Source organism: Oryctolagus cuniculus, chromosome 11 (assembly GCF_051225735.1).
Source record: "Oryctolagus cuniculus isolate XC-2025 breed Fujian yellow rabbit chromosome 11, ASM5122573v1, whole genome shotgun sequence".
In the NCBI taxonomy this organism is placed as follows: Eukaryota; Metazoa; Chordata; class Mammalia; order Lagomorpha; family Leporidae; genus Oryctolagus; species Oryctolagus cuniculus.
The window spans coordinates 91,156,302-91,170,873 of record NC_142877.1 but is presented as its reverse complement, the minus strand read 5'-3'; the positions used below and the strand labels follow the sequence as shown (position 1 = coordinate 91,170,873).

Sequence of the window (14,572 nt, the reverse complement as noted above, 5' to 3'; positions counted from 1 at the left end):
CTGGGCCAGGCTGAAGCCTGGTGCGAGGAATTCCATCCAAGTTTCCTATCACCTTGACCCATCACCTCCTGCCTCTGAAAGCGCACATTAGCAGGAAGCTGGATCGGAATCGGACAAGAGTTGAACCAAAGTGCTCCAATATGGGATGTAGATGTCATAAGCAGTAGCTTAACAGCTGTGCCACAAGACCCACCCCTAAAAAATCTTTTGAAGATGAGCATAGAAAACAAGGAGGTATACTACAATGCTAAAATGTATATTCAGAGTTAAATATTGTCATCTCATATAAAAAAAATTCTTTTCACTACACTGTAAAAGCAGTCCTACTTTCATCTTATATGAAAAAATAGTATAAGAGAATGAAGTTCTCACAACCTTCCTACTAAGTTACAGATGTTCATCTAAATGGAAAATTGTCCATAGTGAACACTGATAGTCCCCCTCTGACCCTTACTGTAATAACTCCCTAGCTCTCAACAAAGCAGGGCTCCTCAAAGTCATTGGATAATTGGTCATCTCCAATGTCGGGATATGGGCATGAGAGTCTTTGGCTTCAATTTACTGTATACTCCAAAAATTAAGAATGAGATCTTGGAGTTCAGATTCCGGCTCTATCACTAATGTGCTTTTTCTACCTGAATATTTAAATACTTTCTCCCCTCTCTCATCAGAGTCCCAGCTACTCTTTAAGAACCAACGACAGTGTCAGTCCCATTGTACTTGCCAATCTTAGAAGTCTTACCATACAAATCACCTAATCACTACATTTTACTGTTTCTGCTGATGGCCTTTGTAATTTCTGAAGCCAGAGTGTATTGATCTTAGAATTAATGATCTCTCAACATTAACATCTCTACCATACATTATATGACTACTACAGAAAGTGTGCTGATGGCATTCATAAGAGGTGACAGAAAGAAGGGCCTAAAATACAAGATGTCATGAAGGAAATAACAGATGCATGGGACTTTAACAATTAATTAGGTGTTTGGTGAGTGGCAGTTCTTGGAGAAGCAGTGTAAAGAAGGCACATTTACAAATTGTGTTGCTTTGGGCTGGAACCCAGGAGACTGCAGATGGTATTCTCAGTAGTTTTGGAGAATGAGTTAATGTATATATAATACTTAGAATAGTACACAGTAAGTGATTTGTAGGTGTTTATTATTGTCCTGCTTGTAAGTATAATCACCCATTTATATCTTCCTAAAATATAGGTTTGATTTGCTGTTTTGAATTTTATATAAACTAAGCATACTGTTGTATTCTTTTGTGACTTGCTTCTTTCACTCAGCATTATGTTTATAGGATGTAACCACTTTGCTGCTGCACCTGTAGTTAATTTTTTACTCTTTATAGAGTGTTCCATTGATTCAACAAACCATTATTTATTAAGCCTCTATCCCACTGACTGACATAAAGGTTACAGACATTGCTGCTGAGAAGTTTCTGACATGCTTTATGGTACATATGTGCAAGAGTTTCACTAACCTATTTGCCTAGGAGTAGCTTTCATGGATTACAGGATAGACACCTACCCTACTTCACTAGATAATATCAAATTTACCAGTCTACATTATACCCGCAGTGTATAAGATTCTCTTCACTCCATGCCTTTGCCTATATTTAATATCATTAGACTTAAATTTTTTAGATATTGAAGTATTTGCTCTGGTCAGGTATTTTTAACATCAACATTAATTTAAAAAATGTATTTACTTAAGAGACAGAGAGAGGAAGAGACAGAGATAGCTTTCTCACTCCCACCTGCTGGTTCACTCCCTAAATGCTTGCAATAGCCAGGGCTAGGCCAGGCCAAAGCCAGGAGCCCAGAGCTCAGTTGAGTCTACAACATGAATGGTAGGGATCCAAGTACATGGGCCATCACCTGCTGCCCACCAGGGTACACATTAGCAGGATTCAGGAATCAAGAGTGGAGCCGGGAATGGAACCCTAGCATTCCGATGTGGTACGTTAGCGTCTCAAGCAGTGTCTTATACTAAATGCCTGCCCCAACACTAATGTTTTCAATGAGTATCTCTAAAGAGAAAAGTCCTCTATTAACTTTTGGTTTGGTTTTGACTCATGGGATAGAGACACAGGTAGAACTCCTAATCACTGGTTCAATCTCTCAATTGCTTGCAATGATGGAGGTTGAGCCAAGATCAGAGTCAGGGGGTGGCTGGGAACTGACTACTTGAGGCCTCACCTGCTGTCTCCCTGGGTGTGGCTCTCCTGGAAGGTGGAATGAGGAACCACAGCTGGTTATCAAACCCAGCTCCTTCCATCAGGGACACAGGTATCAACTGCCCTCTTAACTGCTAGGCTCAGCACCTACCTACCTGTCCTGTACTTGTCGTCAGGACCATTCTATTGTGATGGGTTGTGTTCACTGCACCCTCTTTTCCCACTGTGGCTTGGGTCACGAGTTGAGCGCCACCTTGACCTGATGGGGTCACTATCCTTCGTTACTGCTTTGAATTGTGCGCGTCAAAACAGCTATCTAAAAGTGTTAGTCTTAAGAATCTTTAAAGGACATTTATCTTGCACGATTTTGGCATCAGTAAAATCTACAGACTATTTTAAAAATAAAAGTCCACTTTTTTCCCCCTTTCTAGAATGTAAAAGCATCCTCCAAGAGGCCGGAACCCAGACCCTTTACTCCTGAACAATTCTTTAGAATTTTTAATAGATCCATCGATGCCTTCAAGGACTTTGTGGTGGTATCTGAAACTAGTGATTGTGTGCTTCCTTCAACGTTAAGTCCTGAGAAAGGTAAGACATATAGCATTTCCAGTTTAAATGTAAATATCAGTCTTGACTCTTACATGTGTAGAGCAGAACCCACCTTTGACTAAACTGTACGTGTAGCCATAAAAGGTGCATGTGTGTATGTCCAATAAAAAAGCAACTATCAGTGGCACAGAAACTAATGATTATATATATCTTGGTTTCTAAGCCAAAACAGTACTCATAATTTTCAATTTAAAGAACCGTGTGTGAATAAGCAATACGTGAGACAGGTACTCATTCTTTTTCTGGTATTTGTTAGTCATATACAATTATATTGTTCTTTACCTTCAGTCTTAATGTTTATTTCTCAAACATTTTCCGTAAGGTCCTAATTGAATCATGAATTCTGCTCCTCACCTGTTACTCTGTGGTGACAACCCGCAGCCCCACACTGGGTCCCAATAGCACAAACTTGAATTTCACTGCTTTCCTTTTTAAATGACAAGTGGCCAACAACTGGTCATTATTCATATTTATTACCATATGTAGGCCATGGATTTCTGACCTGTGGGGCAAATGTAGTGAACTTCTTCATGAAATAGAGCAGCAGGACTCAGTGTGAAATAAATGGGGTCTGAATCATCTCGATTTGGGAAGTGGACCTGGCCTGTACGCTCGTGTTGTCTTCACCTTTTGGGGACACTGTAATTCATATAAAATCACATAACACTGACGCATTATTGCTTTCTATTTAGATTCCAGAGTCAGTGTCACAAAACCATTTATGTTACCCCCTGTTGCAGCCAGCTCCCTTAGGAATGACAGCAGTAGCAGTAATAGTAAGTACTCCTATCTGATTTAATGCATGCACGGCTCCACTTAGCACCCATAGGAGTATTGCATGTGCTTTGAAGGAAGTTTCTACAATTACTACTGTTCATACTGTTCTGTTGCTGTTCTTCCTTTCATGGTCTTCCTGAGAATTAAATATTAGTTTTGTAGAACTGGGTTTCCCTAGAGCTTGAGATTTATTTGCAGAATTGGGCCAATACATTTTCTGCTAAGATTATTTTAAATAAGGCATGAAATTAAGCTTGGAAGTGTGTTTTAGACTTTTATCTTTGTAGACTTGTAAATTATATTTGTGCTAAATTGTATTTTGTAAAATGTATTTGACAAAAATGGAATTCTTAAGTTGAAGGTAAAATTGCTCAGTGGGTATATTTCCAAGGGTGTGTTTCTATCTCAGTACTTACTGCTCTTGTGTTTTGGAAATTGTATGTCTTTGTTACCTTTCTATAAAATTGCATGTTGGAAGAGAATATACTTCTTTCCCTGAAGTTTCTGTCCTCTTTGGCCAAGAATGTGGTTCCCTAGAAGACTGTGTCCTCTTTTCAATTCAAGGCAAAGGTCATTGCAAAGGGTATTGGATTTATTAAATTCCCTCTAGCTCCATGGAAGCTGAAAGAAGAATAGAATTATCTTGTGAGCTTAGCTAAAAAAAGTCTTCTCTTAAGACATAAATGGGGCACTGCCATTTGTTCAAGGACACAGAAGACATCCGTGTAAAGTGGAGTAAGCAGTTTATTACAAATCCACACTAGCTGTCTATAATGCAGAAATTTAAAAAAAAAAAACCTCTAACATACAATTTGTTTGGCAATTTTCCCCACCAAAAGCTGACCTGAACTGAGATTACTTATATCTTTAATTCTTTTAAAAGTGAATATTTAATATGTTTTATTTCAGAAATATTAGAGTATCTGATGGCAGGATGAAACCCAGAATACACTGTGGGTAGTACAGAACATACAGTATTTGCAGGACAGAATCTTCTAAAAATCTATAATTTTGGATTACATGCCACATCAGATCTGAAGTTATAAAAAGGGATTGAGCCTCAAATGTGTCTTAGTTGATTAAGTTCTCTGTGAACTTTACTAATCTTTTCAAAGCAGCAATTTCAGCTTCTTAAATTCTGCTTATATTTTATTTATTTCTAACCTTTGCTATTTCTTTCCTTTTATTCACTTTGGGTTTAATTTACTCAGCTTGTCATACCTTCTTAAGGTGGAAAAATCAGTCATGATTTTAAGCAATTTTTCAGTAGTTGTACACTCTTGAAGAAATAAATGCCCCTGTAGTACTTGTTTCAATTGCATCCCACACCTTTTTTTTAACTCAAGAGGCAAAGACAGACAGTGTTCCCGGCTGCTGGTTCACTCTCCAAAGGCCTGCAATGGCCAAGACTAAGCTAGACTGAAACTGGGAGCTGTGAACTCGGTGTGGCTCTCCCACATAGGTGGCAGGAGCCCAACCACTTGAACCATCACCTACTGTATCCCAAGGGCTGCATTAGCAGGAATCTGGAGTCAGGAGCCAGAGCCAGGAATCCAACCCAGGCTTTGCAAAATGGGATATAGGTGTCTTAACCACTAGGCCAAATGCCTGCTTGTATCCCACATATTTTTATAGGTTGTGATTTCATTATCATCTTTTTCAAAATATTTAAAAATTCTTATGATTTTTCTGATTTGTATTATAGAAATTAGTTTGTTGATATTTTTAAAATTTTAGATTTTCCTAAATATGAAATTTAGATTTCTCTAGTTGTCTTCTAAATTAGTTCTTTTATTGCCAGAGAACATTCTCTGTAATCTTTAGAAATTTATGAAGACATTTTATGTGTATTAGTCAATGATTGGGTGTAACATTCTCAAATCTGGTCAAAGTAGTTGATAGTGTTGTTCCTATTTTCCCTATCATTTACTTATTGAGGAAGGGGAATTAAAAGTCTTTCCTTTTGGTTGTGAATTTATCTGATTCTTTTTTGAAAGAAACATTCATTTATTTGAAAGGCAGAGTAACAGAGCAAGTAAAAGAAGCAAATATACATTGCCTGTTATATACCCACATATTTATTATTTCCTGTACACTTCATTCCCACTTGAAAATCCAAGTTGCCATCTGGTGTTAATTCCTCTTAGGCTGAAAGACTTTCTTTTTGGTTTCTTGTACTACAGATCTAGTGTCTACAAATTCCTTTTTTTCTTTTAATTAGAAAATGTCTTTATTTTGCTTGCATGTAGCTGCTACTTTTTTAAAAAAAGATTTATTTATCTTTACTTGAAAGGCAGAGCAACAGAAAGAGATCTTCCATCTGCTGGTTCACTCCCCAAATGACTGCAACAGCCAGGCTTGTGCCAAGCCAAAGCCACATCCAGAAATTCCAGCTGGGTCTTCCATGGGTGGCCCATGGCCTCCTTCCCAGGTCCATTACGAGGAACCTGGATCCGAATTAGAATTGACAGGAATCAAACTGGCACTCTGATACGAGGTTACAAGCAATGGCTTAACTTGCCACACCACAATGTCAGCTTCATAGCTACTACTTTTTGCTCGATATTATGCCTTGTGTTAACAGATTTTTTTTGTTTTGAGTGGTTGATTTCTACTTGTCTGTTTTCAAGGTCACTGACTCTTCTCTCTCCCATTTCTAATCTGCTGAATTTTCAACTGGTGAATTTTTTCATTCCTGATTTTGTATTTTGTGTTCTGGAAACTTCCATTTGAATACTTCTATAATTTATATTTCTCTGCTGAGATTTTCTATTTGCATAATTATGACAATATTTTCTTCTTTTCTGCCTTAAACTTAATTATAATAATAGCTGCTCTGAAATTCTTCTAATTTCAACATGTAGGTTGGTTTCAGTGGAGTTTCATTCTCCCTGATATGTGCCTCATTTCCCTTTAAATAGCTGGTGTTTTTTTTTAATATAGTCTGGATGTTACGTCATTGAGTAGCTTCCAGATGTTGTAGCATTTCTTTGGAGGCTGTTTTGTTGGAGGTTCAGTTACTTCTTTCTCAGGCTTGTTTTTAAACTCTCTTTAGGATAGGGGAGCCATAGACTTACCTAGAGCATGAAAACCTCAAGATATCCCTAGAGTACTCAGAAAGTCTCTCAATATTGTTTCTCCGAATTTATTCGTCCTTTATTTCTGTATGACCGCTAGGGTCTCTGTTAAGATTATAGCTTCCTAGCAGTTGTCTTCTTGTCCAGTTTTGGGACATATCTTGCTATGCACATGTAGCTTATTTCACCAATACCTTAAGGAGAGCTGTCTGGAGATTTCTGATGTTCCTTCTCTGAACAGCTGCCTTCTTGCAAATAACTCCACTCGCCCATCCCTGCCATATCAACAACCCCAAATTTCAGTTTCCTGCTCTATCTCAGTGAGACCACTGAGCCTTGCTTGGGCTCTGTCTTCCAGTCCCCAGTTTAAATGTGCCTCCCAGCCAGAAGAGCTAAAAGAAAGTCTAAGCCATCCCTGGCCTCCCTTGGTGAGTTTTCTCTGAAGAATTACATTTTTGTGCTAATTATTGACTAATTTCTGAGAGTAGCTGCCTCATATAATTTTCCAGCATTATAATTATTTAGGTTCAGAGGGCCTGTTTGCCACAACTGTGGTTGGAAGCAAAAGTTTTTCCTGCTAACTTTAAAAGATAAACTAAATGTAAAAATCCTATTCCATCTTGCGTCTATATGACTGAGGGTACATTTTAAATTACAGCATGAGTAGACACCCTTCTTTATTTTTGTAGCATATTTTTCTTCCTTTTTCAAAAACTATAGTCTTATGTTGTTAGCAGCTTTTGGCCATGAATATGTCAGTTAGATACTTGTGTAATAGACAAGCTTTCATCTATGGAGTACATGAAATATACTCCCTTTATATTAATTTAAAAGTTTTTAACAAATTAACTGATAAAAAAAGACAAACTTATACGGTACTCACTCTCTAAGAGAAACAGATGTGAATAAAATGTCCATGGTACAGTGTATAGTATGTAATATGTATAATAGAATTATGTAAATGTCTTACATTGTAGCATAAAAGAGTTAAGAGGGTTGTTTCGGTTGTTGTTTTTGGAGAGGGATCAGGAAATTTTTTTTTTTTTCACAGGCAGAGTTAGACAGAGAGAGAGAGAGAGAGAAAGGTCTTCCTTCCGTTGGTTCACCCCCCCCAAATGGCTGCTACAGCTGGCGTGCTGCGCCGATCCCAAGCCAGGAGCCAGGTACTTCTCCTGGTCTCCCATGTAGGTGCAGGGCCCAAGCACTTGGGCCATCCTCCACTGCACTCCCGGGTCACAGCAGAGAGCTGGACTGGAAGAGAAGCAACTGGGACAGAATCCGGTGCCCCAACCGGGACTAGAACCTGGGGTGCTGGCACTGCAGGCGGAGGATTAGCCAAGTGAGCTGCGGCGCCAGCCTGGGGTCAGGAAATTTTAAGGAAGCATGCTAGTTGTCAGAAATTCAGACCCAAAGCTGGCTACGCCAGTCAGAGGACCAGGATTTAGGAGGGCATATTCCAGAGATGTGAGAGTCCAAGGGAGAGTTTTGGGATAATATACAAGCCTATTATTTATCCAGAGGGAACCATGCTAACAATAGTAATATTCTCTATTCCAAGTTGCAGGGATGTTAAAAGATGTTTAAAAGATGTTTAACTCTGAGATCCTTACAGACAGTATTTAATAGTACAGAAAGAAATCCGTGCTTTGACATTGCCTTATATATCTTCCAGAAGTACAGACTTGAATCAGACTCCCTGGACTCACATCCCAGCTCTAGCCCTTAACTCGCTGACTTTGGACAAGTTATTTAAACTCTCTTGACAACTCCATCCAACAGAGAGTCATGATACCGCCTTTGCAGGGTTTCTGGGAGCTTTAATGAGTTTGTACACATGGGCTTGGTGCCAGGATTGGAACTCACCACTGATTATAAGAACAATTAGATGCAGTGAGACTATGGAGCCATTCTTATGGTGATACTGTAGTGAGCATTGGGTCTGCTCCCTAAGCACCAAGATCCATATTCACAGGCATGGCATTGTTCCTAAGCAGGATTACTTTAAGTTCAGTAAATTGTAGCAGTGTTTCGTGCACCCTGTTCTAGATGTTGGTCATTATTAGTCATACAAATAACTCAATTCTAATGAATTTTGGACAGGGGATAGTTTTAGTATTGATGAGAGACAATTAAGGTGGTTAACCTGGGAATTTGGGGTTACTCAGATTCTGTCCAGGTGAGCTCCCCGACCTCACCAGGTCTCGAGAGGCAATCTCTACAAAAGCAAACCTTTGTTAGCAGCCTGGGCTTTGGCTTCAGGTACCCTTCCTGTGATTCAGTGGTTCCTGGTGGATAACAGGAGTGGCAAGAACTGGAGAGCCACCCCTGCAAGTGCAAGTAGTAGTGTCCCTGGAGAACCCACGGCCTGGCCTTTAAGCCCTATGCATTAATAAGAGAGAGAAGAAAAGCAGGTAACATTGACCGTCGAAGAAAGTGACGCTCAATACCTCTGAGTCTTCCCCTACCTATCTTTGCTCTTCCTCTTCCGCCTTTCTCCTACAGGGGAATTGCTGCAGTGTCATAATCGGGTTCTAGGACTTTGTACTGGCCCACAGACCTAAGGATGGAACTGTCAGAGTGGTTAAAAAGTCGCAGCACTCTCAGAGAGGGAGTATAAGCTTTCCATAGCCAGGTCTCCGACATACCTTTGTTTCAGACTCTTTCTTAGATTATATATCCTCCTGCCTGAGGAAGGTTTTGGGTGGCCAATTCTAAAATATAATCACTATCTAGTAAGCTCCTTCTGCTTTTCGTCAGTGGGTCAGTTCTTTTCCATGGTCTGTGTGGTGACATCCAAGACTTGGGTTTGGCCATTGGCTAGAACAGTAAAGAATAAGGGAGTTGGCGGCTTCAATTCCAGTGCATTTGGCTGATCAATCATAGGAAATAAGAGTTCTCTATAGCACCATCTTAGTTCATTCAAGTTTTACATTAGGGTTTGGGGACAAAATATCCATGGCTTCCTTTGGGCTCTGCACACATTGGTTGGGGCCTTACCAGGAGGTCACATAGTAAAATCTATCACAAATACGTGCCAGCAATTCCAGTGGGCAGTGGAGGCCATAGCAGATGGGTGACCAAGGAAAATCCAAACACAAATCACCAAAATATGTTTGACATGTAGTGATACTAAAATTCCTAAAATGATATGAATTGCTTATAACTCTGAATCTGCTTTCTCATAGAAAACACTTTTACAAATGGTAGTAAAATCCCAGACCAGCCCATGTAATCATATACTTTTACAGGTGTGTTAATAATAGTTCTATATCCATTATGCCAAATCCCATTTTATAGCTCAGACTTTATTTTGCTGAGAAAATTCATGTTGAACTCTAGTTTGAGGTGCCTGAAGCTCCCATGGGGCTGTAGAATGTGGTAGATCAGAACAACTGTGAGTCTTTTTCCGGAGGCAGTTCAAGGTTACATAAATGGATGACCCGCTCCCAACAAGTCCCTGCACAACCTTCTGCACCCTGTACTAGCTGTAGATCTCTTGGGAAACACGGGAATCATAGAATTAGGGGATTTCCTGCTCCCAGTTCACATATGGTAGGGAAATGGCAATTCATTTTGTCATTACACTAGATAAGATCTGTTTCTTATCTCAGGTTAATTCTGTGATTGTATTTTTCTCATAAAATGTTGACACACATGCAGTTAATAAGTTCTTTTATATGAAGTACTTTATATGTTACATAAGTAATTGTTGGCTGACCCTTAACCCAAATACCATTGCAGAATTTGCCAAGAGCAGTCCACTTTACCTTGAATTAGTTTACATTTTGATCATATAATAGTCAGAAATTTATAATTTCTAAATTTATGGTAGCATCAAAAAACCTGCAAATCTAACTTGGGAAACTAGCATGTCTGTGTCAGATGAGCTCCCTGACCCCACCAGGTCTCTAGAGGCAATCTCTACAAAAGCAAACCTTTGTTATCGGCTTGGGCTTTGGTTTCAGATACCAGTCCTGTGAGTCACTGGTTCCTGGTGGATAACGGGAGTGGCAAGAACTGGAGAGCCACCCCTGCAAGTGAAAGCAGTAGTGTTCATGGAGAACCAAAGGCCTGGCCTTTAAGCTCCATGCATTAATAAATGAGATAACAAAAGCCGATAACACTGACCATTTCAAACAACCACATTGTTCTTTGTATGGAGACACATAAAAGTAAAGTCAGAATAAGCTTCACATTGGGAGGAAGAGACCCCTGTGAGAGAGGTGCTTTATTTAATCTGGGAATCATTCTGCTTCTCATGGAAGAGTGAGGCAGGACCAAGAAAGGTTTCCCACATCTCCCCTGTTTGTCTTCTCTGTCACTAAGTTCTTATTTGGAGTTATTTAGTGTGGAATGGCACCGGTGCTCTTTACCATTGTTGGTGTTAGTTTCAACTTTTCCAACATAAAATGTCTGAAAAATCAATCCCTTTGTCCATGGTACAGTGCTTGGCCCTACCTAGCATCCCATGAATGTGTATGGAGGATGTAAATGAGGGAACATCCGCGAGTCTAAGCATGAAATAACTCTGAATGCTATAACCCACAGTGCAAATATAATGACAATATTTGAGGCAGGCCCAAGATAAGTGAATGTGTACAGATTTTGATCCAGGTTGTAAAAACTTATCTTTAAATTTTCTGGGCAAGATGTCAAAAAGAAGAAAGTGAAAAGACATTAGAACGCAGAAGTGTAGGAAATAGATTTGCTTAATAGTATTATATCACCCCCACCCCCCTCCCCAGTGTAAGGTGTCCAGTGCGTAACAGATCTTCCCAGGCAGACGAATCAATTAATTCACAGGCTTTTATTGGGGTTCCGCTCCCGGGCGAGGTTCCCCGGTCCCAACAGAGCAAGAGAGCGGGGGCCGGGGAAGTCACGCGTCAGAGATTGGGAGAGCTCCTTTTATAGATTCAGGGCATGGGGGTTAAAGGTTGAGGCGGGTCTGATCCTCATTGGTTGACCTTTAGGCACCTGCAGGAACCTTGACAAGGACTTTCTTCCCCGGAAGTAGGCCTCTCCATTCCCGGAAGTGTAGGCCTTCCCTCCTTGCGGATCCCAAAGCTACCACTCAGGAGTATACCAAGTCTGTGTTATTGATGCATCAACATTAACTAAGTCAAATCTCTTTCTGTCTGTGGAATTTCTTCCCTTTTCAACTGTATTCATGTTTTGGAGGTCACATGAACTTATATTGCCTTGTTAAAAACAGTACTCAGCAGAAAACTCAGCTTTTAAAATACTTTAAGCAGATGTAGGTCAAGAATACATTATGGAAACAGTTGGGATCAACCACAGTATAAGAGAAAAAGGTGTAGGATGGATCTGCTGTAGTGACCACTGTGCTCTTTAAATTAATTACAGGCAAGGCTGAAAGTTCCATTGCAGACTCCAGCCTACAGTGGGCAGCCATGGCGTTGCCAGCATTCTTTTCTCTTGTAATTGGCTTTGCTTTTGGAGCCTTATACTGGAAGGTAAGTGCTGCTGTTCTTTTTTTTTTCCTTTCCTCTTTGCCAACTTTAAAGTTTTTTGTTCATACTTATTTATATAAAGGATTAGCACACAAATTTCCCTTTTCCAAGAATGGCTCCGCCAAGAGAAAATGAGTTTGGCCCTAGTGGTTTCAATAGAATTTAGATGTTAGAAAGGTTCTCACCACTGCTCATTATGCTTTGGAGAAATATCAAAAGGAAGAAAATAGGCTAAAAATCATCTGTTGTGCTGAAAAGATAGAAATGCCATTTATGTTACTGCTATTTTGAATTACTGTTCTTTGTTGTCTTTTTATTGAAGCCTGTCTAAAATTTTAAAATGTGCTAAATCATCATGACTCAGCTTTTTGGAAATGTCTTTTGAATCTGATTGCTATTTAAATCTGTCAGTTTTTTTATTACTCTTTCGCCTCCAACAACTAAAAATGTTGAGTTGATAACACTGCATTTTTCATAATTTTTATTGTAAAATATTTTATATGCTGCATGCAGAAAAAGTTATTGGTGTTTTGGGCATACAATATAAAAGTGAAGACCACTTACTTCTTAAATATTATATCATTCAGTAACATTTTTACAATTTATGTCATTCTTCTTTTCCCAGAAGAAACAACCAAATCTTACAAGGGCAGGTGAAAATATACAGAGTAATGAAGAGGATAATGAGATAAGGTATTTTGTTTTGTCAAATGTGTGCATAAGGAAACCTGCCATTGCCATTTCAGAAACTGTGCACGCACGTGCTCACAATATCTTTAGTTGTTCACTCTCATGATGCAGCTCCCAAACAGTACATCTCAAATCGTCAACATGTTTCTGACCTCTCACTCCTTCCTCCTATATCTCCATTGCCCTGTAAAATGCTTTCACAGAATCATCTCTGAAGGCACATTTTATTTTTATTTTCTACACTATTGCTAGCTAGACATACTGATTTGTTAAATTCTGTTTGGCAATGATCACCTTTGTTCATGCCTTTATTATCTGTTGTCTAAGTTGCTACCACAGAATCTTTAGTTCTTCTTAAATTCACCCTATTACATTTCCCTGAAAAATCCCTTCCTAGTCAAGATACAATTGATGACTTTTTTCTTGCATACTTAATATATTGTTTGCTTCAGTCTGGCTTTGAGGGCCCTTAACTTTCCTTATCATGTTTAGCATTTTTCACAAAAGACAAATAAAATTATTTTAAGATGTCTATCCATGTATTATAATTGGCCCTGATGACTAACTTTATTCTGTCCCTCCCAACACTTATTCTTTCATTTACCTTCAGCTATAATTTTAACTTGGCCATGGTACTTCCTCTCATGTCATGCCTGTGTGTATACACACACTCATTAAGTGCATATAACCATTTTTAGTATGTATAAATGTGTATATATGTATGTATATATAATATACATATTGTATATGTATATATAGATATGTAAATATTATATACATGTATATAGATACATATATATATATATGGAGAGAGACAGAGAAATTTATTTTTAAAACTACTTGAAAAGACCATGTTGAAACAGATAAATCCTTCTGTCTTCTCTGTGATAATACTTAGGAAGGTCAGTTGCTTACCCCATTTTGCAATCTTTTACTGCAATATTTATAGAAAGACTGCCCTTTACAATGCCCAGATTTTGGTGTACTTCAGAATCTGTTCTAAAGCAAATCACCATGATTCTTGTTGTTTTTCAGTATGTTGCAAGAAAAAGATAGAGAGTTTCAAGAAGTGTAATTGTGGCTTGTATCAACACTGTTACTTTCGTACATTGGTAAGTTTTTAGAATTCAAGCTGAAGGAAGTTAGCAAAAACTATATACCATCTTAGATGCCAAAATTAAGAAATAAACTATCAAGTCTTCCATTGAACAGATACTGGTGATTTAACTGAAGCTGTTACATAGTTGAACTGCACATATTTAATTCATTGTGTAGTCTCATGTTTGTTTTTTTTTTTTTTAACTTTTATTTAATGAATATAAATTTCCAAAGTACAGCTTATGGATTACAATGGCTTCCCCCCCATAATGTCCCTCCCACCTGCAACCCTCCCCTTTCCCACTCCCTCTCCCCTTCCATTCACATCAAGATTCATTTTCGATTCTCTTTATATACAGAAGATCAGTTTAGCATACATTAAGTAAAGATTTCAACAGTTTGCTCCCACACAGAAACATAAAGTGAAAAATAATAGATGATTTTTTAAATGATGATGAAATCAGATCAGACCTATTGTCATGTTTAATCCCATCGAGAGTCAAGTTGGGAATTGATAATTTTTTCTTCTTTTTTTTTTTTAACAGAAGATCAGTTTAGTATACATTAAGTAAAGATTTCAACAGTTTGCACCCCCATAGAAACACAAAGTGAAATATACTGTTTGAGTACTCGTTATAGCATTAAGCCTCAATGTACAGCACATGT

At 38.6% G+C, this 14,572-nt stretch overlaps 1 protein-coding gene across 1 annotated transcript in view; it reads left to right on the top strand.

Moving 5' to 3' along the window:
* KITLG (KIT ligand) overlaps positions 1 to 13,883 on the top strand; it is a gene marked incomplete at its 5' end in the record, with an annotated part of 37,567 nt that extends 23,684 nt beyond the window's left edge. The window contains 5 exon segments of the mRNA NM_001082223.1: positions 2,616 to 2,772; positions 3,486 to 3,569; positions 12,012 to 12,121; positions 12,744 to 12,811; positions 13,844 to 13,883. Of these exon segments, the coding sequence (NP_001075692.1) occupies positions 2,616 to 2,772; positions 3,486 to 3,569; positions 12,012 to 12,121; positions 12,744 to 12,811; positions 13,844 to 13,883 (459 nt within the window).
* Between the last annotated feature and the right edge of the window lie 689 nt (positions 13,884 to 14,572).